This window comes from Protomyctophum bolini, assembly GCF_963924005.1.
Source record: "Protomyctophum bolini genome assembly, chromosome: 15".
Taxonomy (NCBI): domain Eukaryota; kingdom Metazoa; phylum Chordata; class Actinopteri; order Myctophiformes; family Myctophidae; genus Protomyctophum; species Protomyctophum bolini.
The window spans coordinates 39172788-39195452 of record NC_137876.1 but is presented as its reverse complement, the minus strand read 5'-3'; the positions used below and the strand labels follow the sequence as shown (position 1 = coordinate 39195452).

Sequence of the window (22665 nt, the reverse complement as noted above, 5' to 3'; positions counted from 1 at the left end):
AATAATTATTATAGGACAATGGAAACAATTAAGTTCCCACTGTGTCCAGGACTTTTTTTGTTATCCTTTTAGTCCAAATGTCTGACTGTACCTCATGCTGTTTACATTTCTATCTAATAAGTATTATATCAATGGATCAGAGAGAATGTTCAGTGCTGGTATTGGAGGAGGAACACTGATAGGGATAGGCCTACAACATTGGCACCTGACTGAACAACTGTTCAATCAAAGGGCCATACAATCACACAACGGGTTAGGTTAATTAAACTTAACCTCAATTGAGAAAATATATATAATATATATGATAGATAAATAATATCACAAATAAAATAAACACTAATGCCACTAATGACCACACAACAACAACAACAACAACATATACAAATAACTAAACACTAACAATACACTTTTTTTTAAATACATTTGAAAGAATAGTTCCATTGTGTTTTATTAGACAACTTTATTTGCAGTTTGACAAACACTATATTCCACTGTAACAAGCATTGCTCTTATAAACCACTTTGATGATTCCCTTCCACAAGTTTACTCAAAACTCATTCACAAGCTTCTTTCTAGCAATCAATGTGCATCATGTCAGTAAATGTCACATAGAGAGCTGCAACACGATATGGGCTTCACTATTGGTTCAGTACAGTATTTACAAAAAGGTGACGTGCATGCTCCAATTTCTTCATCGTTTCCTTTTCATTCCTCTTCTAAGCAGCCACCAGCTGACGACGACCATACAGGGACGTGCAGAGAGTGTTAGAGGGGCAGAGGCTGAAATCTCGTAAGAGGGCACTTTTGGACAAAAATAGCGAAAACAGCAGATCTACAAGCTCACAACGCATCGCACTGCGACGCATTGAGAGGGGGGGGGGCACAACCCAGCACTCCTTATCTACTGGAGATAAGGTGTAACGACAAGGATTTTGAAATAAATTAGTTCAATGCAAAATGCTGCGTTCAAGTTCAGGAGACTTCGGAAAAAAAGCAATTCTCCCGAATGCTGCCTTCCGGTATATATGGCATGGAAAGGAGTGGCATTTGCATTTCTTTCAACATGTAGTAAATGCTGCATTCGTGGTCTGGAAAGGGCAGTTGTTCTACAGACAGGTAAAAGGGCAGGGGCTGAAGCCCCCTTTGATGTCTGTGTGTGCACGTCCCTGACGACAACATACATATAATGTATGTAATGGCTGAAATGTTCTGTCACTAAAAGCAGTGTCCCTTTCTTTTCTCATAATTAAATAATGCTGTGTGAGTATAAGGGGTAGGAAGCAGTTCCCCTCAGAAACAAAACAAAAACATGAGGCTTCATTAAATATCAGTATGTCAATGCTGCTCAGTGATGGCTGCAGACCAAGGATCAGATGCTGATCTGGCCCTGGAACGCCTCAGGATCCCCCAGGAGGAACTTACTAATGTTGCTCTGGAGCGGAAGTCCGGAGCTCTCTGGTGGAGCTGTTTCCCCCGCGACGGATGGATGGACAAATACAATCATAACCATATGGCATGAAGTGAGCCCAGCTGCAGTTCCCGCCACATGAGGGCTTTTGTTAGTTCAGTGAGTCTTGGTGAGACACAGCCATCTCTGTGGCACCTCATGGCTGGTCCTCTCCTCAACTGAGTCGTCATAGGGAATATGCCAAGTGTTGTCCCAAGTCTGGATTATGGTGTCATAACCAAGGATACGCTGAAAACACACACACACACACACACACACACACACACACACACACACACACACACACACACACACACACACACACACACACACACACACACACACACACACACACACACACACACACACACACACACACACACACACACACACACACACACACACACACACACACACACACACACGTTGTGAGCTTGCAGATCAACAATTTTCAGTACAAGACACTGGTGTGCAACCCAGTATATCAGGCATAATTCCAACCCCTACACAGGCCGTCTAAAAGCCGAAATCTAATCCTAACCTTTTCCAAATTATAAACCTCTAAAAACCTTTCTAAATCACTCAACAACCATTTCAAGAGGGAATAAGCAGAAATTGTGGACAAAAGTGTGATAATATAGTTATCTCTTTACTCCTATAGTCTTATCACTAGCCTATACCTATTCAGTCATTATCATTATGCCCCCACAGCCATTTCAATGACAGTCAACTATCTCTATTTCCCCTTCTTCAGTCTCCTACCTTCCCCTCTCCTCTCCTCCGTGTTCATTTTGACAGCTGATTTAAAGCTAATTTAGTTAGTTAGTCATATTTTAGTCATCTGAAAAGTTGTAGTTTTTTACTTTAGACTTTAGTCGACTAAGTGTAAAGTACAAATGTATTTTGGCAGGCCCTGATGGCTTCGTCATGGCGTCGTGATGGTGTCATAATGGCTGATTTTACACTTGGTTGCATGCTGAAAATAGCCGATGTCACAACGTGTAATTTCCGTCCGTGAAAAAGGTAATCGGCGAACATTTTTCGTCAGAGTTTTTAGTTGACAAAATTAACACCTTTTTATGCCCCGGAAGTTTTCAAAATAAAGGCAATAGAGTGCCCAGCAGATGAGGCACATTTTATTCTGAAAAGCCCCGCCGTCCAATTCCCCCCGAAAACCGGGAGGTATAATGTTTCATTACTACCTTGCGCTAATAAGTCTGATCTCTCTTTAGAAGCGTTAATATTCAAAACCATGGAGAGCGCCGTAGATTCAGAGATAATAGCAAGTTTTGTCGGCCCGTAAACAAGGAAGTGAATGGCTGCGCGCATGCTGAAAACATGTCTGGGAGCGCTGAGCAAGGTGTTGCCTAGCAATAACGGCCACTGAAAAAACAAAAAAAAGGATTTTAGTGATCCGGTTTTATACCATTAAAAATCTAAAATCAAAAACCATTATGAAGACGTCTGGGGACGTTTTGGGCAAAATAAGTGTTAACACTGATTTGAATGCTCCATTTCCCTCTCTTCAGTCTCCTCTGCTCTCACCTGGAAGTGGACTCTTCTGTTAGGTGTGATTACCCCATGCACAACCAACTGGTGTCCTCTCTGCCATTTGAAAAAGAGGCGTCTGGAGCCTCCGTCTGGCAGGCACGCCTTGTGGTCCCTCATTAGGTCGCGGCTCACGAAACGACAGTGGTTCCCAGAATGCAATGCTGCGTACAGGAGGAAGGGGTCGTCCTCTGAACTGAAAACAATACAAAGACGGAGAGATGAGATGGGCAGGCCGAAGGGGAGACGAGTTGATGAAAAAATGTAGATTGCGGTTAAGGTTAAGTACAAACAAGACTTCCAGAAAGAAAGTGGTAGAAGACAGATCTACCGACTGGGGGTTTATATACACGCCGCTCTGCAAAATGACACATTTTCCCACGTCACAATCACCTCACATGACCATTAAAACCTGATTTAGGATTTAGGTTCCCTTTAAAACTCTTCAAGGGCAAAGCCACTGCTCTGGCATGTTTAGCCCATTGACTACACTGCACATTTCTGCTGACAACTTTCAAAAGCACAGTTGCACAGTTGTTGAAGCCATAATGGATTCCATTCATTTCCAATACAGTATAACAATCTACTTGCAGAGACTTGCTTGTGCTTGAGATAGGTAATCAAAAAACACTATAAATATCATTGTGGAATTATCTTATCATTGCATTTTATTAAATGAACCCATTCATTGAGTGTTAACGTTTAAGCATTTGTCTTCATGACTCAGTGTAACTTCACGTAAAGGCTTGTAAAGGCCGACTCATCATTAAATGTTCTTTGTTCTCTTTGAGTCAGCACCTCGTCAGCTCTACTGAGTGATAACATGTACTGTTTTTAAATTATTTCGGGGGAAGCTATGTTTTTTTTAGGGGAGCTAACCCCTCCTATAAACAGCTACTGTATCGTGTAGATAGTCTTAACACAAACATTAAATGCCATTGACAATGAATGGAGAATTTACGTCATATGTTCTGAGAAAATCGGCTGAAGACCCTTGGCCAATAAGGGACCACCATTCTTAGTGACGTAACTAAGGTATGTTTCAAGGCTGGTATAAGGTCAATAATTGATTAGAGCGCCCCTCACTTCACACACGTGTGATTCTTTGTATCAATCCTGCGTCATGGGCTCCTTGACATGACAACAACTGATAAAGGACAGTTTTATTTTTGTTTTTCCACTTCACTGATGATGCAATGCACATATTGTCTATGAAACTACTGAACATAATAAAGGTGTGTCGTTGTCAGGCTGCAGATATACTGTTGACGTGTGGCTGTCTCTGGTCTCATCCCCATGTCTAAAAACTCTGCCTATAAGGACTCAAAATGTATTCATATGTTTCTGTTAAATGACAAAGCAGTTTGCCTTCTCTTACATGAACATATTTTGTGTGGTCCGTGGACCCCCGGAAGTCCCTTGAGGGGATTCCAGGGGGTCCCCAGTCAAATTAGTGGATATAGCATCAACACGAAGTCACGAACGTAACCACTTTAACCTAAAGATTTAATCTTGAAAAAAAAAAACCTTGTATGGGGTCACACAATCTTTTCAGGTGGGTGTCTGTGTGTGGACAAATACATATTAATTTGGGCTCCTTGAGAACAAAAAGGTTGAGAACTACTGGCCTTTTCTATATTCTCAGTCTCAGAAGGACTTACATGTTGTCCGTGAAGAAGCAGTGTGCCTTCTTCTGGATGAGCCTCATGCTCTGTTGGTCCCAGGACCGGGAGGGCTGCAGCATGTGTTTCCTGCCGAGGACCAACACAACCTGACCCTGACTCTCCAACTCTGACACCACCGCTAACAACTGACACACACACACACACACACACAGGCACACACACACACACACACGCACACACACACGCACACACACACACACACACACACACACACACACACACACACACACACACACACACACACACACACACACACACACACACACACACACACACACACAAATAAATAAAGAACGTTCAGAAAGAATAATGAAAATCACAAGCTCACGCGTTGTGAGCTTGTAGATCTGCTATTTTCTGTATTATTATATAAAGAGAAATATTTGATACTGACAGACCAAAATGAAGGATGGTGTTTTAGTTTGTATTGGTATTTTGTAAATACAAAATACAGTTAGTTCTTTCTTGTAGTTCTTGTATATCAGTTAACTCAAATGTGTTGTGTGTTGTATTTATTTTTAGTCTACAATACCCCCAACAGACATACGCGCACACGCAATAAAGATGCAGCCACCTCAGGCATAATGTGCTGTGGCTGTCCTACAACAAATGCACTCGACTAGTGTCACATGTAAGATACAGTAAAACAAATCCTTATGGATGAAGTCAAATGAGATAAGGCTCAAGTCACATTGAACTGTCAAAGGCATTGATCTATTGGTCTATTCTTTTTGTCAAATCTAGTGGATCAATCAAGATCCGAGATCACAATGCTTCTCCTGTAGTATAATAAGCGTTTTATAAAAGTGTTGTTGCTATAACATTTATTTTTTATCCGTTGCCAAAGTACATTCAATTACGAAAATACAATTTCTGACCCATTTAGACCTGAGGCCGATTTTGTAAACGCCTTCTAAATCCTAACCTAAAAAACAATTTGTGTTGTTATATAGCAACATTTAAAATGACAGATGCTTTCTTGGTTTTAAAGGTATAACATGGTATAGAGGCTTTCCCGGTCTTAATGGGTTAAACAATAAAAAAAAATAAAAAAAATAAGAATGTAATAAAACAATTATTCACACAGTATATTGTTGAGCCTTCTCACCACTCATCAGGCAGATAAATAGCAACGGGTACACGGAGGTGCATGTGTTCCCAGCGGGCATTGGCCTAGTTCAAGTAAATTACATTTACTGTAATCAAATCTTTGTTTATTCACACATTAGTTTGATAGTCAGTAGTTATAGTTTCATCCAAACATTAGTCATTAGTAAATAGTTTCCTCTAAATATTCAAAGAAGTGGCTGCTGATCTCTTTTAAATAGCAGTGTTTACACAGCCTTTAAGCTTTTGGAAGCCCTCTTATCATGTCTCTCAGTCTCTGGGTATCTATCTCTCTCCTTATCAGGACAGGCTGTACATAGGAAGTCCTGTTTCTGTGGCGGGGACTTCCCTCGCTGTGGGGACAGACAGTGGTCAAGTCTGTCAGCGTTACACTCAGCCTGGGGAAATTCATCTGTCTGCAAGTCAGCCAGTGTTTGTCAACCAGCGGGTTGGGTACCGTTTCCTATGGGCTTTGCTGGTGTGTGAATGGACATGTTTTGTTATGCTGTGTGTGTGTGTGTGTGTGTGTGTGTGTGTGTGTGTGTGTGTGTGTGTGTGTGTGTGTGTGCGCGCGCGTGCGCGACAGTGTGCGTGCGCGTGTGTGTGTGTGCGCGGGCATGCGTGTGTGACAAACAAACCACTATCCTATCCTAATTCAAAAATAGCAACAACAAAAAATGGCAATCTACAAATTCACAAATGCCAGATTCTGACAGGTTGTACAATAGATTATCTATCTTTGAAATTCTCTGTAGATTTGAAATGAGTTTTGATAGACTTCACCTACAGTGACAAATACCCAAAATAGACACACATGGGTGAAAGTGGTTAATGGCACAATCTTATTAGTTTTAGGAGTACTACAGGTACTTAATCCTAATTTATACATTGTTGAACATCTGTTAAATTACAACATCTCAGATTTATATGGAAAGTATTCAACGTCGCTCGCTATGTTTAGTTGAAAATGGAATAAGTGATTTCCGAGCAACACGGTTGTATGATGACATATATAAATGCACCATACAGTAAGGAGCATGTTTGTGCAGGTCAAAGGCTGCAGAAAGAATACTATACAGTTGCCTATACACTATACAGTGTTGATTTTGACAGCAAATATTTAGATTTTAGTTTTAGTCATAGTCTCTTGAATAGTTCAAGTTCAAGTTCATTCAGTTTTAGTCACACCTGGAATGTTTTAGTGTTTAGTCTAGTTTTAGTCGACTAAATCCAAAGTTGAGGGATTTTTCAGTTTGCTGATCTACAGTTTGCTGATCTACAAGTTCACAACACATGTTGTGACCGGGATGCACACGCAGATGAGACACACCGACGGTCCGTGCTTGTGGTTAGGGTTTGAGTGTAAAATGACCGATACTAGATCTCTTGTCCACTAGTAGTCCTTTCCTAACATTTTAGTCTGGTTAGTTTTCATTTAGTCTGTGTAAAAAGGTCAACAAACATTTCTTGTCATAGTATTAGTCGACGAAATCAACACCGATACTATAGTGGAGGAGCATCCTATTATTTCATAGTAGATTTGGAGCTGACTTGAAGGTCCGTGGTAATCTTGAGGTTGCAGTATGAAACCTCGGTGTGAGCGCCGATGTGTGGGTTTACCCGATGGCCGCTCTCTACCTCTGTCTCACACAATGACTAAATGGCGTTTGTTTTCAAACAGTAAAAAGTGTAGGCAGACAGACGGAGACGTTGGCCGGCTGATAGACAAGTGGGCTGGCTGTTGGTTTAAACGAAAAGGGCCAGTGACCACTAAAACAGGCAATCCCACCCCCACGCGCGCAATTGTTAGTCATAGTACAACACTCAGAAAAGCCCCTCAGTTCCGCAGACATATACCTGTCCCGTTGCATTTTTTGCATCAATTTTGTCTGTTGCACTTTGTATAATTTTTTTTTGTTGCATCCTTTTAATTGTGGTTCTTTCACCGTTAGATATCTTGTTGTAAGTCGTTGATTTCCTATGTTGCATCCATTTTACCGGTAATTGTGTTCCAGGGGAAGTACAGTACATAACACAGCGCCCTATAGACGGTTTTAGTTATTTTCCAGGCTTTTCTCCTCCTGAGTTACGGCTGGGAACTTATATGAATTCTCACCGTCTCTGCTTTCTTGCCATCGCGTGTGGTATTGGCCACGTTCAGTCCATCCACGACCACGTCAAACGCCGGCTTCTGTTTCACAAATTCCTTGAACGCGTTTAACTCCTGGAGAGATAGAGACAGACAGGGGGGGAAACGAATGTGAAAACTCTTAAGATTGACATTTACATGACCACTGCATTTACATTTTGGACATCTAGTTGATGCTCTTTACCAGAGAAACATAATGAGACAAAATGGAGGACCCTGATGTAAACGAGTCTTTTCTGGTTTCATCCTCGTAGCAGTTTTTGTATCGACTTGTGCTTTCGTTTGAAATGTACCCATTCTACATACTGTGAATGAATATTATTCCAATCAATCATTCAGACCCTTGAACAAGCTGCAAATCCTGCTTCACCATAATTAGAAGTAACAAACATGAATAAAGACAATTACTATTAATTGTAATAAGTAATTACACATTACTATCCTTCCTAAATGTTGTTCTATTTCAGCTCTGTCAAATTGACGGTGTTATTGTGAAAACCAATAAAAACTGTCAAGTCTTACGCCTTATTCATACTTCGTTTCATGGAGGTGTTGTGTACTGAAAAGCCCACATATCTTTCAGTGTACGACACCTATGTGCAATAATTTTCTCCCGACTGATCAAACACACGCTTCCAGTAACACAAAGACACCTATACTTCTTTCCTTCTCAGTATGGAAATGCCAGCAGACAGTGTGACAGCAGATGGCATCGTAATGACTGATTTTACACTTGCTGAAAACAGCTGATCTACAAGCTCACAACGGGTCGCAGCGTGGTGCGTTGTGAGCTTGTAGATCTGCTATTTTCAGCATGCAACCAAGTGTAAAATGACTTATACTGGATCTCTTGTCTACTAGTCTCTCCTTTCCTAACATTTTTGTCTAGTTTTTATTTGTTGACAAAATTGTCAATATATTTAGTCTTAGTTTTAGTCATCATAGTTTAGTTTTCATCAGTGGAAAAAGGTAGTCGACGAACATTTTTCGTCTTAGTTTTTAGTCGACGAAATCGACACTGGTGAGTAGTGACCAGGGCACAGTCTCGTAGGAAAGCTGCGCGGCAACTCGAGGACAAACAGAGCTGCAGCTAAATTCAGTTTGGGAACACTGATATCTAGAAGTGAAAGTTACTACCAGCGATATGGAAACACAGGCTGCGAATTCCCCTGCACTGGCGCTTCTCTCTGACCGCACTCACGCACGCACGCACGCACGCACAAAACAACCCTCTAATGTGACACCATACACTGGTGTGTTGTAGCATGTGTGTGTGTATGTGTGTGCACGCACACGCACGCACGTGTGAGACTTGGCCCTGAGAGGAAAAGATGAAAAATGAGACGCTGGAAAACTTTCGCTTTGCACTGCTGGACTCTGTTCAGCACTTCTGATAACCTCGTTTGGCAGACATTCTATCCAGGACGCAATTCCATGGGAGGATATTTTGTAGCCTCGAGTACAAGGGATAAAATTGCATGAGGTCATGTTTTTATTAGACCGTTTCCATCTATAGCTCTGTTGTGCACTGACTGCCGCGGCCTGCCACGTCCCGCAAGCACAGGCTACATAGTAGATAATAATTGACCAAATGTGGTCATGCATGAAGTACCACGTTATTGGCAATTTGTGTGTGTGTGTGTGAGAGAGAGAGAGAGATAAAATAAATAGCTGATCGTTGTGGGCTTGTTGATCTGCTATTTTCCGGCTTTAGGCTTACGGTTAAAGTGGCAAAGTTCTTTTTTTTAAATGGCACTGTCCTAAAATGTTGATGTGTGTGTGTGTGTGTGTGTGTGTGTGTGTGTGTGTGTGTGTGTGCGTGTGTGTGTGTGAGTGTGTACATGTGTCTATGGTTATTAGCAACTGATGGAGTCGCAGAGAGCTGAAATGACATTGATGGATGATGGGTGATGGAGAGAGGACAGTGTGAAGAGGGGGGAGCGAGCAAAAGTGAGGGACAAGACATTGAGAGCGTCAAAGAGAGATAGATACAAAAAAACAGACGGAAAAATAGAAAGACAGAGAGGGACAGAGAGACACACACACAGGGGGAGGGAGAGAGAGAGAGAGTCTCCAGTATAACTATCCAGGGACTTTCCAGAGGCAGACATGTGAAACTGGCTCATTGTGCTGCTAGGGATTATATGACTGCACGCACGCACAAACGCACGCGTCGCACAGTACTCTATCATGGAGTTACAGTACATTGGAGTACAGTATATTAGTCCTAATATAACTCTATGACCAATTCATATACGGCACAAGAACACAGTTTCCCAGATGCTTGTACAGATAGACACACTGGGATATAGTGAAAGAATGTGCAGTTATAAAATGCCTACTTATTGCATTGGCCACAACCACACACTTGGCATCCTCGTCAACCTGACTTTTAGAAACAGAACATTCATGGTAAAAAAGATTAAAATAAAGTGTCGAATCCATTTATCCATTTGCAACTCTATATAAATTTAACCAAATTACCGGCTTATTGTGAAGCCCTATTATATGCATATTTGCCACACGATGAAAAGCGAAAATAACCTTACGAGCTTGAACATCTAGGACGGTTGTTCTCAAAGTGTGGATGGGGGGGTAAAATAGTAAATATAGCATCAGAATAATTTTAATCACTTCATCCGTTTATATAAAGGTAGCAGATCTACAAGCTCACAGCATGTCACTTCGTGCCGTGCTGCAAGCTTGTACATCTGCAATTTAATTATAATATTTTTTGAAAAATATAAAACAATGTTTGGACATTTTTGAATCATTTTAAAATCAAATACATATCAAAGTCTTTGACTTGAAAAAGATCGAGAACCACTGATCTAAGCCTACTTTCCTTAGTGGACGGACTCTGAGCCCTCCCACCACACGTATAAATGCACTTTTTGTCCAGAAAGGGATTTTGTTTTCACCGGAAAATAAAATAATTTTAGTTACTCCACATATTTTTCCTTCGGGTGAAAGAAAATCCCTTTCTGGTCAAAAAGTGCATCATATACGTGTGGTGGGGGGCTCAGAGTGCATCCACTAAGGAAAGTAGGCTTTCTAATTACACAACCCGTCTTTGTATTGGCGAGTAGGTAAAACATTATTTTGATTTTAGCTACAGAGGAGAGGCTGGTCTGCATTTATGCGAGCCCCGGAAGTCGACATTAACATTTAGAGCTAAGTAATAGCTTTAAATGCGATGGCATTAGAGCTATTATTAGAGCTAGATGTCGCCTATATTGTAATAATAACGGCATGTCCAAAAATAAAGTGTTAACACTGAGGATATTATTGTGTGCAGTCCACCGGCAGGAAAAAGGCCATTATTCACTGTCCTTCTGAATTATGCATATCACATGCAGAACTGTCCTCTAAATAGCCCGCAGTGGTTCCCAATCCGCCCGTTCCACGACATCGTGTGGACAGTGGTGGAAAAAAGTACTCAAATGTTTTACTTATGTAAAAGTATCAATACAGCATTGTAGAAATACTCCATTACAAGTGAAAGTCCAGAATTATAAATGTACTTGAGTAAAAGCACAAAAAGTATTGATATAAAAATGTACTGAAAGTACAAAAAAGTTAAAGTACTCATTATGCAGAATGTCCGGTTTTTCGAGTTTTCAAATGTACACAAAGAAATAGCTGATCTACAAGCTTGAGCCTAATTCAGGTCAAGCCAGGGGTCTGTGAAATTAAAATGGTTGAGAATCACTGCTAGAGCCGTCGTAATCTTCTCTTATGGGGGTCCCTGGCATATCATTTCTAATGGGGGTCCGCGGGCTAATGAGTGTCAATTTGGGGGTCCTTGACATGAAAACGTTTTAGAACACCCTGGCCTAGACCGTTGCAGCTGTGTGCCATGTTGTCACTGTCGGATGGAAACCTTGTATGTACAAAACGCTTTCAGGAATTTCAGCAGTGGTGGAAAAACTATTACTATAGTATAAACTAGTATAAACTATTACTTGGTTTAAAAAAAAGTATCAATACTGCAATTTAGAAATACTCAATCTTTTCAAGTACAAGTAAAAGTCCGGAATTCAAAATTTACTTGATTAAAAGTACAAAAGTATATTGGCATCAACATGTACTTGAAGTACCAAAAGCAAATGGTAAATGGCGCATTTATAATAGTACCTATATCCAAGGCGCTTTACATAGATTGTGCATTTCATTCACACACCGATGGCGGAGGAAAGCATGCAAGGCACCAACATGCACATCAGGAGCAATTAGGACACTTCGACACTTAACTCTGGGGGAGCCCCGGGATCAAACTGGTTCCCATCCAGCTGCTCTACCGGCCACTCTACCCCTGGGCCACTGCTGCCACTAGTAGAAAGTACTCATTATGGAGAATGACAGTTTCAAATGTATTAAACATCTTTTGAAAATAGCAGATGTACAAACTAAGAACTTGTAGATAGGCTATTTTGAAATGGCTTAAATGTATATAGGGCTGAAGTGATTACTGTACATTTTGTAATAATCAAAATCTACAAAGTAAATAAAGTTTTCAAATAATTGTAGTGGAGTAGAAGAAGAATATTTGCCTCTGAGATGTAGTGGAGTAGTACTGGAAATTGGAAATACGCCAATAAAGTAGAAATATTTAAAAGGGATATTACACTTTAAAAAAACTACTTTTGGTCATTTTCTCGTCTACTCAGGTGAAGGCGTGAGCACCCCAGACAGTTTAAGTTACTTGATTCGATATTAATTTTAGCGCCCCTCCTATACAAACCCATTATAACATTATACTCCAGTTTAACCATGATAGATTTATCATGGTTTTCTAGTGATTGATATTGTCCTTCTAATACGTGATTTTTCATTTACAGTTTTTTTTTTTGGTAATAATTATTTTGGAAAAGAACCGGAGAGCCGGAGGAGACTAAAACTAAAACAATTATTAAAAATTAATTAAAAAAAAGAATGAAAAATCACACCCGTGTGAAGTGAGTGGTGCAACTCCGTGTGGGGGTCCCGGAACGTCCAGGCGCACAGGAACGAGCCCAGGGTGCCGGCCCGGTTCTGGCGAGCCGTCCCGCGTCCGAAACGGTTGAGAAATGACAGAGTTACCGTGTGGGGGTCCCCAGGGGGTCCCTCTACTGTACTGTATTGTCACACCCAAAATCATCATATACAGTTATATGTGTGTGTATTAGTGACACTTGGTGATGAAAACCAACCAAACATTATTTCTGTGCTCGGACACAGCCAGGGACACAGGGACACAGCCAGAGACACATACAGCTCCGTATAGGAGTGGTTGCACCACTCAAAAACACGGCAGTATTAGGACAATATCAGTCAACAGAAAAAAGGATGGGTCATGCTTAAAATGGAGTTTGACGTTACTTATAATGGGTTTGTGTAGTTAGGGGGCGGGGCAGCTAAAATCTAAATATTGAATCAAGCAACTTAAACACTGTCTGGGGTGTTCAAATAAGCCTAAGTAGACGAAAGAAATGTCCAAAAGCTTTTTTTAAAGTGAAATATCCCTTTAATACTTGAGTAAATGTAACCACTTTCACGTTATTTTTACTACTTTTGAGTAACGCTGTAGTATGACGAAATAGGGCATTAATTGACAAAGAATATACAAAAAGTCTAAATAACAGCAACAGCAACAATATTTATTCTGGTAACCCTATATTTGTCATTATATTGAGGTTTTCTTTTCTGATTCTGTGGCGGAATGAACTCTCGAGAAACTCGAAAACGGATATCAAATTAATTCAGGATGCCAGACTGAATTGAGCCCATTGTTTGTTATGCATTTTCGGGTCATGTGCAGTGGAATCCTGTGTTAATTTAACTGTGCGTGTAAAAATGGAACCAAATGGCCCTCTTACACTGTCTTGAGTTAAATTAATTAGTCTATTTCCGATATTATTTAACCGTCCGTCTGTCTGTCTGTCTGCCCCGTCGAAGACTGAATGTCATTTGTGCTTACCATGCATAGCACATGTGCGGTGCGCACTGCCATTAACAGCACAACATGCGCACACGCACACACAGTCTTTAAGCCCCTCTGCCCTGCAGACGTGTGCCATGTCCTGCTGTCTGAAACCCTTCTGCTTGTGATCTTAAATGCCCCTCTGAATCCACCACTCGTCCCCCACATCTGTCCCGAGGTGTCTGCCAGTCCTGTGTGTGTGTGTGTGTGTGTGTGTGTGCGTGTGTGCGTTCAGCAGGGGGTAGTTGTGGTCCAGACAGACACACATTGAGCTCCACGTGCTGGAAATTCCCCTCAGTCTCAACAGTTCAAACAACAAACTCCCACAATTACTGTGAGAGAGAGAGAGAGAGAGAGAGAGAGAGAGAGAGAGAGCACACACAGAGAATGTGATAGAGCAGTGGTTCTCCCATCTCAAAAATATGTTGTGCGAGGGGACCTCCAGAAGCAAAGATTTGAGTTTAAAAAGAGTTGCACACACACACACACACACACACACACACACCGACGTAACCCCTAAACATGCACTTTCACTTTGAGGGTGCGTGTTGCGTTCATGATTTTCTGTCAAATAAATATGCCCAAAATGTGATTATACACCTAGACTAGAGTTCAAGAGTTATAGGCCAAAACTTAAAGAAGTCTGGTGTTGCGCCACCACAAGGCCGATTTAAAACAATTGTAGTTGTTGGTTTTTTCCCTTCGCTTACTGCCAATGTGTACAAAAAGTTTGATGCTGATTACACCAATGGTGTGCAAGATTAGCTGCACACACAAATAAAACAAACCCCACAGACACTGCACATGCACAAAATAAACACATTCTCCGCCCCTGGCCTTCAGCCTGGTGGAGATCATAAATGACAAAGAATTATTGTTTTATTGCTTGTGTGGGACGGGATGGGGATAGCAACTTATTACTTAAGTTGCTATTAAATGCCTTGATGTCATATTCGACCATAGGCCTAAGATTGCCTATCATTTTGTTATTAAACACCTCTGGCATCTCACATTTTGTTTGAAAATGAAATTTTGGTCATGTGTGGTATGCCTGACTTGGTACTGTAGCACTTAGTTTAGACTAGTCATTGGTCAGACCAGTCATTAGTCCGACATCGACATTTTTTTTTTTTACCTTAACCTAAACATAACCGCAAGCACAGGAGCAGCGCAGTTTGAGCCCTATAGGGGACCCCCAGGGGTCCTTGAGGGGGGGGGGGGGGCTCCAGGGGGAATCACAATCCTTTTAACCACTTCTATATCCAAATGTTATATGTTGGCCCTTCAAAAATAGCAGATGTACAAGCTCACAGGAGGTCGCTTGTACATGTTCTATTTTTCTTTTAACATATCCAAAAATGTTTGGAAACCTTTGAACAATTTACATATTTACATAGATCTTCTCTTCTGGGCGTCCCTGGCAAAACTGGCTCTCCGGTTCTTTTCCAAAATAATTATTACCAAAAAAAAAAAACAGTAAATGAAAAATCACGTATTAGAAGGACAATATCAATCACTAGAAAACCATGATAAATCTATCATGGTTAAACTGGAGTATAATGTTATAATGGGTTTGTATAGGAGGGGCGCTAAATAAATATCAATTTGGAGGCCATTGAAATGAAACATTCGGAGTGCTGTACTGAATAGCGCTGAGTCCAGTCTGCTGATCCACAGTGAACGCTGACAGGAGAAGAAACACTTTGCACTGCAGTCCCAAAGAGTCGTCACAAAGTGAAGTGAAAGCAGCTGCTCCGAGCGCCACTAGAGCCCGCTATAGCGTTCTACTATCAATGGGTTTCCCAAATGACATTATGCATAGGGAGTATGCGTGTGGTTCTTCTCAACAACACCCCCTTTCACTGTGAACATAGATATTCTGTGCATAGATGTGCCACGCAATGGTAGGCCTGAAGCCTAGTATGGTAGACCTCAGGCCTGAAGAACCACACGCATAATGTCATTTGGGAAACCCAGCCAATCTCAATAGACTGGCTGCTTTACGAGTACACATGACACCATCTAGTGGAGATTTGGGGTTAGAGTGGGGCTGAAGGACATGCCTACTTACTCGTGCAGGTGCGTGCGTGCGTGTGTGCGTTCGTGTATACCTTTGGTGTAGTCTTCTTGAAGACATCTCTTCCTTGGATGATGCTAGTCATTACTACGTCTTTCAGTTGGTGGTACTCCTCAGTGGTGAGGTGAATGGACTCCAACAAAGACCCACAACATCTGCACACACCCCTAAATACACACATCACACACACAAAAGTATATGCAGACACAAAAGTGTACACAGAGTCACAGATACACGCATACCCATACTTCAAATATATTTTGAATAGTGTATATGTGAAAATAATGTCTTAGTCAACCACAGCATATTCTCAGCACATCTTTTTGGGCAGATCTTTGTAAAAATGTGAAATATATTTCCTTGGGATAATAATAAATGCACACAGTGCTGTGAATTATTCAATATGTTTTTACTTGGGGTTGACGGTGGTCCAAACTGCTTTCCATTTCTGTCCTGGAAGACTGGAGAGGAAATGAGAGACAGCAGAAGAAGAACAAAAAAGCAGTTATTTCATTTTTTGGATTTACGATTTACGTTCGGACAACGTCCAACCAGACGGTCACATATTTGGGAAGGCCAACGGTTTCACTGTAACAACCAGTGGTGTCATGGTGTTTTTTTGCTGGTTTTACTGGTACCACAGCATACCAGTAAACCAGTGGTCTAGTAAACCTAGACCACTGGGTACTTTGTGCGTCTTGGAAAGTCTGGTAACGCGAGGTTGATTAGGTTCTCTTGAATCTAGGGGGACCAGTGGTCTAGTAAACCTAGACCACTGGGTACTTTGTGCGTCTTGGAAAGTCTGGTAACGCGAGGTTGATTAGGTTCTCTTGAATCTAGGGGGACCAGTGGTCTAGTAAACCTAGACCACTGGGTACTTTGTGCGTCTTGGAAAGTCTGGTAACGCGAGGTTGATTAGGTTCTCTTGAATCTAGGGGGACGCGTTCTATTGTAAATTTTTTATGCCCAATGAATTTGCATTTAAGTTCATGAAGTTAACATAAGTAGAATTAAATGCATTTGAAATTAAATACCAATTATACTTTTCAGGATTCCAATTAAAAAGAAAATAGCAAAAAAATTATAATCAGTATTTCATTTCAAATATAGTAAAAATATCAGATCTACAAGCTCAAAATGTGTCGCAGTGAGGACGCGTTTTGAGCTTATAGATCTGATATTTTTTGATACGACAGTATTACTCAGCAGTCACCGTACCTTTCGAACCAGGTTTTGATGGCGTCGACTAGCCTCTGCTGCGGATACACCTGGTTGTTTCTCATGTTGTGCAGAATGGCCAGAAGCCTTTCCTGCTGCTCAGACTGGGAGACGCTCCCAGGCCGCCCCATGCCATCCTGTTCCGCCTCGCTCCTAGTGCTGGCACCATTACACATTTAAGTTGACGATTAATTGCCGGACAAATTAATTTTATTTACGATTACGATTTAATTGTGTGTGTTTTCTTTTTGGAATTGGAACGTTACAATTTGTATTTCTCTTTGCCTTTTTAGGCTTCGTGATCACAAATTTCACCTGGCAGATACGATAAATAACTTGCTTGTGTGCTTGTGTTTCCTAGAACTGGAGGTCTGAAAAAAATCATTAACATGGTGATGTGATTCACCATGATCTTTTTCAGACCTCCAGTTCAAGTAACACAGAATGGGGAGACTTTTTTATTATTTCCACACAACAGCTCTAAGGTATATTAATGACAGTAAAATGTTGAAAATTAGTTGAATGCCCCATGAGAACAATTCTGCAAATGCCTTCTAAATCATGACAGTTTTCTGAAAAACCTATGTTTCTATGTCAGTGGTTCTCAAACTATTTCATGTCAAGGACCCCCAGAAGCAAAGTTTGAGTTAAAAACGTTCGCTCTGAAAGAATATATATTCAAAGATTTGCGGCATATTTTCACGATTTTTCGTGAAGCTTGTAGATCTGCTATTTTTCAACAGCTAAACTGCGAAAGCATAACATAATGCTTAAAAACACCAAAAGGGGTTCCCGCCCAGAATGGCTTAAATAATATACATGTACAAAGAAATCACTGACACATGTCATAATCTAATCTGCATAAAAGACGTAACATGGAAACGATTGATGAATGATTATGCAAAACCAATTGCGATTATCTCAAACAAATGCGATTAGGGTGATTAATGTAATATAAAAACTGTGGCAGGCGCCTACCTTCTCGGTCCTCCCCTGAACAGCACTTCCCAGGTGATCTGGTCCGGGCTGAGGCCCTTGTCGGTTAGCTCGTCGTAGAGCGCCCACGCTGTGGCCCAATCGCCGTGCATGACGGCTCCGCCGATGACTTTGCCATAGTTTCCAGACGACGGTAGGGTGACCTGCGGGAGCGTTGATATATTCATATTACACACTTTTAGACCTTGTGTACACTTCATGTTCTGTGGGCCCCGGCTAGGGAAGTGGTTCGGCACTGCGAGTGCGAGCTAGAATCTGTTTTTAATAAGAGAATAATAATAATAATAATAATATTGCAGTGATATCATTCAATATATCGGACCGACTGACAGTCCCACATAGAGCGTTGCAGTCCCGCCCCCTTTCATGACGACGCCAGGCCCAGGAAACGACAAATAATTACAAGAAAAAACTAAAAATAAATGTTGTAACCTGCCGTAATTTCACTGGTTTTCCACCTGAACAGAAGCCACGCCCACAGCATCTGTTGTACGATATTATTAAGGAGAGGGGCTGATTTTAGTACGTCACTAAAGCGGTGTATTTCGATTGGGCCTTTTGACTCCAAAGCTTTCCGCTTTCAGGAGGAAAACAAAAGTACACAGGCAAGACATATTTGAATATTTTAACACTTACGATGCTGTCAGAGTTTGTCAGAATAAAGGCCCTAGAGTGGCAAGCAGATGGTCAAATTTTACTCTGAAAAGCCCCGCCTTCCATTTCCCCCCAAAACCTGTAAACAGGGAAGTGAATGGCTGCGCAAAACATGTCTAGCAACGGGAGCTGTCAAAAAATGGATTTCAGCGATCCTATTTTATATCATTAAAAAGGACCTAAAGGCATGTCCGAGGCGCACCCCGCGGTTTTAATTGAGAGGACGTGTATACTGTATACACGTCTTCTTTAGCATCATAATGTAACAACCTTGTTGATATGGTGCAGGATGTCGAGGGCCTCCCTCCACCTCGGAGTCCTGCTGAAGGACTGGATGAAGAGGCTGCAGGCGCCCGTCTCCAGCAGCGGGAAGCGCGCGCGCATGATCTCATACACGTCCGTCACCTCGCCGTCGTGGCCGCCCCTTACGCACGCCATCAGGTAATGCAGCAACAGCTCGTAGGACAGGGTCCCGGTCTCTGTGGCAACAAACGACAGCAGGGACCTAAAACAGAGGGGGGGGGGGGAGGGGGGGATTAAGGTGGAGAAAGACTAAACAGGGAATGCCATAAATGACGTCGGGAGAATTAACTATAGTTTGGGGGATGTTTGTTTGGATGCAAAATGAGAGAGAGAGAGAGAGAAGCAGATCTACAAGCTCAAACAAGCTTGTGGATCTACTATGCTCTCTTATGTGATGCTGTAGTAGTAAATACACACAAAAGGTTTGAACATTGGGATAGTACTTATTTCTCATCGACGTCGACGATATACTTAAATAAAGTATAACTGTATCTTTAAAAATGTTATTTGTGTTTCTTTGAGGAGCACTAGCTCCTCCTATATTCAACTTTTTCTGAATATAAGAAACTTTGTCCTACACAAACTAAATTCCCATTGACAATGAATGAATTTTACGTCATAAAAGAGCGTCCCTCACTTCACACGGGTGTGATTTTATTTATTAGTTTGCTCATAAGTTAAATGTCCTCGAATAGAAACTATATTTACTGTATAACTTTTTCAAATTGATTAGAAGATATGAGCACTTTTTGACAAAACGATGGTAATCGGTGGTCACACACACACACACACACTCTTCTCTCCTCCACTCACTTGGCGATATCCAGCTCTGCTCCGGATTTGTGCAGCAATGTCATCATGTGGATGTCAAAGCGCTTTGGAGAGTACGATGCCTCTTTCATCTGCCTCCACTCAGCCACAGACAGAGGGCGTGCAGGAAGCTCGTCCTTCCCTGGTAAACAAGACAAGTTGCAGAATTTTCTTAGCTTTGCTATAGAGCGTTGCAGTCCCGCCACCGATGAGCAGCCCGGAATAGACGTTACAGAAAGTAATTATTGAAAGACTTATTTAAGCCTTGGACAAAGCCAACTTGGATGACAATAAACACAGTTTTTGTGGGCCTAACAAATAATTAGAAAGAAGAAGAAAAATCAGACCCGTCTGAAGTGAGTGGTGCTATACTGTACTTACTTTACTGGCCCTCCTCCCTGGCCTGTGTGTGTCTGTGTGTTAGGCTGTGCAACAGTGACACCTGGTGGTGAACAAACGCTACATATTTTCGTGCTCGGACACAGGGACACACTGTACTGTACTATACTGTACTGTACTGTACAAGCCCAGCTCCCTGGCCTGTGTGTGTATCTGTGTCTGTGTGTTAGGCTGTGCAACAGTGACACCTGTTGGTGAACAAATACAGGAACACACACACATAGCTGTCTATAGGAGTGGTTGCACCACTCAAAAAGGGCAGGGCAAAGGGTGTTTTTCTTCTTTCTAATTATTTGTTAAAGTACATTTTGATGCCAATACTTTTGTACTTTTACTCGAGTACATTTTGAATTCCGGACGTTTACTTGTAACGGAGTAGTTCTACACTGGAGCATTGATACATTTGAGTACTTTTTTCACCGCTGCTGTTAAGACAGCAACCATGTGTGTCTAGTCCGCGGTGGTTTACAAGGGAAAATAGAGCAGAGATGCTTCTCCTACTTGCTTGTCTCCGTCTCCCAACGGCCTCCTGGTCCTCCCTCTGCGCCTCCTCCTCCTCCTCCTAGGGTTGTCACAGTTATTACAAAATAGCAATTATTTTGTCATAATCATCATAATCGTTTCCATGTTGAAAGAAAGAAAAGTGTGAATTTAGGGGCGCTCTTATCATCATACATAATCTCATTATGGCCAAATCACAATTTGCATCCTCACTTTTCCGTCTTCACTTTTCTGCCCTCCACCTTTATCTTCAATAATTATGTAGCCTACTTTGCTCAGCTAGGTGAGCCATTTCTGCTATTTTTTTGCTTTAACATTTAAAATTGATAAAAATGCCAGTGATTTCATGGCATAATTATGGTTATTCCTCATATCTGCCCTGTGCACTTTCCCAATAGGAAGCAAACAGAAATCTAATTTCGATTCATAATGTTCCAATTTCCAATGCCAAAGAAACTCGTTGATCACATTCACAATCATGTGTGTGACAATTCAACCGTCAACTTAGAGGTGTAACCGTGACAGCCCTACCTGCTCATCACTCAGGGATGCCAGGGCTTCTTTTCTCTGCTGCATCTCTGCTGTCCTCTTGGCCGTGCCGGCAGCAAACACAGAGTTGGGGAGGAAGTCTGCAGTGTGCTGCAGTCTGCCGGGGCCACCTGGTCCATGGGTCTTTGTCTGCTTCCTGTTCCCGTCTCTCCGAGCAGGTAGGGCTGTGACGAAATTTGAATTACTGGCATTTTGATTAATTGTACAATAATACAAATAGCTGATCTACAAGCTTACAACGCGTCACAAAGTGATTACTATTTCAGCTTTTTTTTAATGTATGGAACAACATGTTCAACATGGACACGATTACGATATTATGAAACAATTCTCAAATAATTGTGACAGCCCTACCAGCAGGGCCAGCGGCTCCTCCATTGCTGCACAGAGCCCGTGTTATAGACGGGGACACTGCCTTTAAGCTGTAGAAACCTGAGCGGAGGAGAGGGTCCGCGAGCTGCAGGCATCGCTTTGCACAGTACATCATGGATGGCGGTGCACCACTGCACGCGTAGAAGGAGCAGGAGGACTAGGTATCTAGCACTAGAATGGAGTTCTCTGAATCCCAGAAACACAGAGAGGCAGGGAGACAGACAGACAGCCAGAGAGAGAGAGTGACAGAGAGAAAGAGGAAATATATGAACATCAACAGACCATCACCATACCTTGTTCATACCTTTGTAATAACCAAGAGCACCAACTTAATAACGTAATTGTTTGCTGCATGTTAACCATGTCAAATGTCTGATACAGCCGGTAAATACATTATAAGAGGCAAAAGACCTGATCATGCTATGGAGCCTTGATAATTATTGGTGTGATTTGCTTACTTTCTAAATAACACTAAAAGAAGAGGATTGGTTTTTTCTTCTTCTTCATGGCATACTATTTGTTACTGATTTATAAAAAAAAATTAAACACCAACGATACAGTATGTGTACAGTACACAAATGAAGAGTAAAGTCCATAATAGATCCTTCAAAATAAAGGAGCTAAATAATCTGCTGGCATGCTAACATGCTATTCTAAAACAATCTGAGCCAGAATGCTAAACTATTCTCCTGCTATTGACAGAAGGAGTTGCATTTATCATCCCTTAAATACGACTCACGTATCACTTCATAGACATAGACTTCATTTGATCACTTCCATAGTTATAAATAAGATCACTTCATTCATCTTAATTTCCAACCAAACTTCACTAGAGGCATGACTTCAGTGCAGTCGCACACTATGACGTCATATACACTCGCCAGTGTA

General features: G+C 41.5%; 1 protein-coding gene across 2 annotated transcripts; it reads right to left on the bottom strand.

Annotated features, from left to right (window-relative positions):
• Positions 1–497: 497 nt before the first annotated feature.
• Positions 498–22649, bottom strand: prorp (protein only RNase P catalytic subunit). 2 transcript variants are annotated; one of them, XM_080783577.1, is made up of 14 exons: positions 22517–22649; positions 21760–21963; positions 21388–21569; positions 20857–20917; positions 19960–20098; positions 19114–19348; positions 18172–18332; positions 17194–17352; positions 16389–16436; positions 16010–16142; positions 7904–8011; positions 4657–4805; positions 2993–3191; positions 498–1696 (listed from the first exon to the last, which is right to left on the bottom strand). In XM_080783577.1, exons 2-14 carry the CDS (start codon positions 21890–21892, stop codon positions 1565–1567), a joined length of 1839 nt encoding a protein of 612 aa, XP_080639703.1. In that variant the 5' UTR covers positions 21893–21963; positions 22517–22649; the 3' UTR covers positions 498–1564. The 2 variants fall into 2 exon arrangements, with proteins under 2 accessions (XP_080639703.1, XP_080639704.1); XM_080783578.1 differs by having other exon boundaries at positions 20857–20914.
• Positions 22650–22665: the final 16 nt, after the last annotated feature.

Coding starts and splice junctions, on each gene's coding strand:
- prorp (XM_080783577.1), bottom strand. CDS start 21,892: ATGATGTACTGTGCAAAGCGATGCCTGCAGCTCGCGGACCCTCTCCTC. Junction 20,918..21,387: donor CATCCCTGAGTGATGAGCAG/GTAGGGCTGTCA, acceptor TGACAACCCTAG/GAGGAGGAGGAGGAGGCGCA. Junction 18,333..19,113: donor TCCTGCACCATATCAACAAG/GTTGTTACATTA, acceptor ACGCTCCCGCAG/GTCACCCTACCGTCGTCTGG.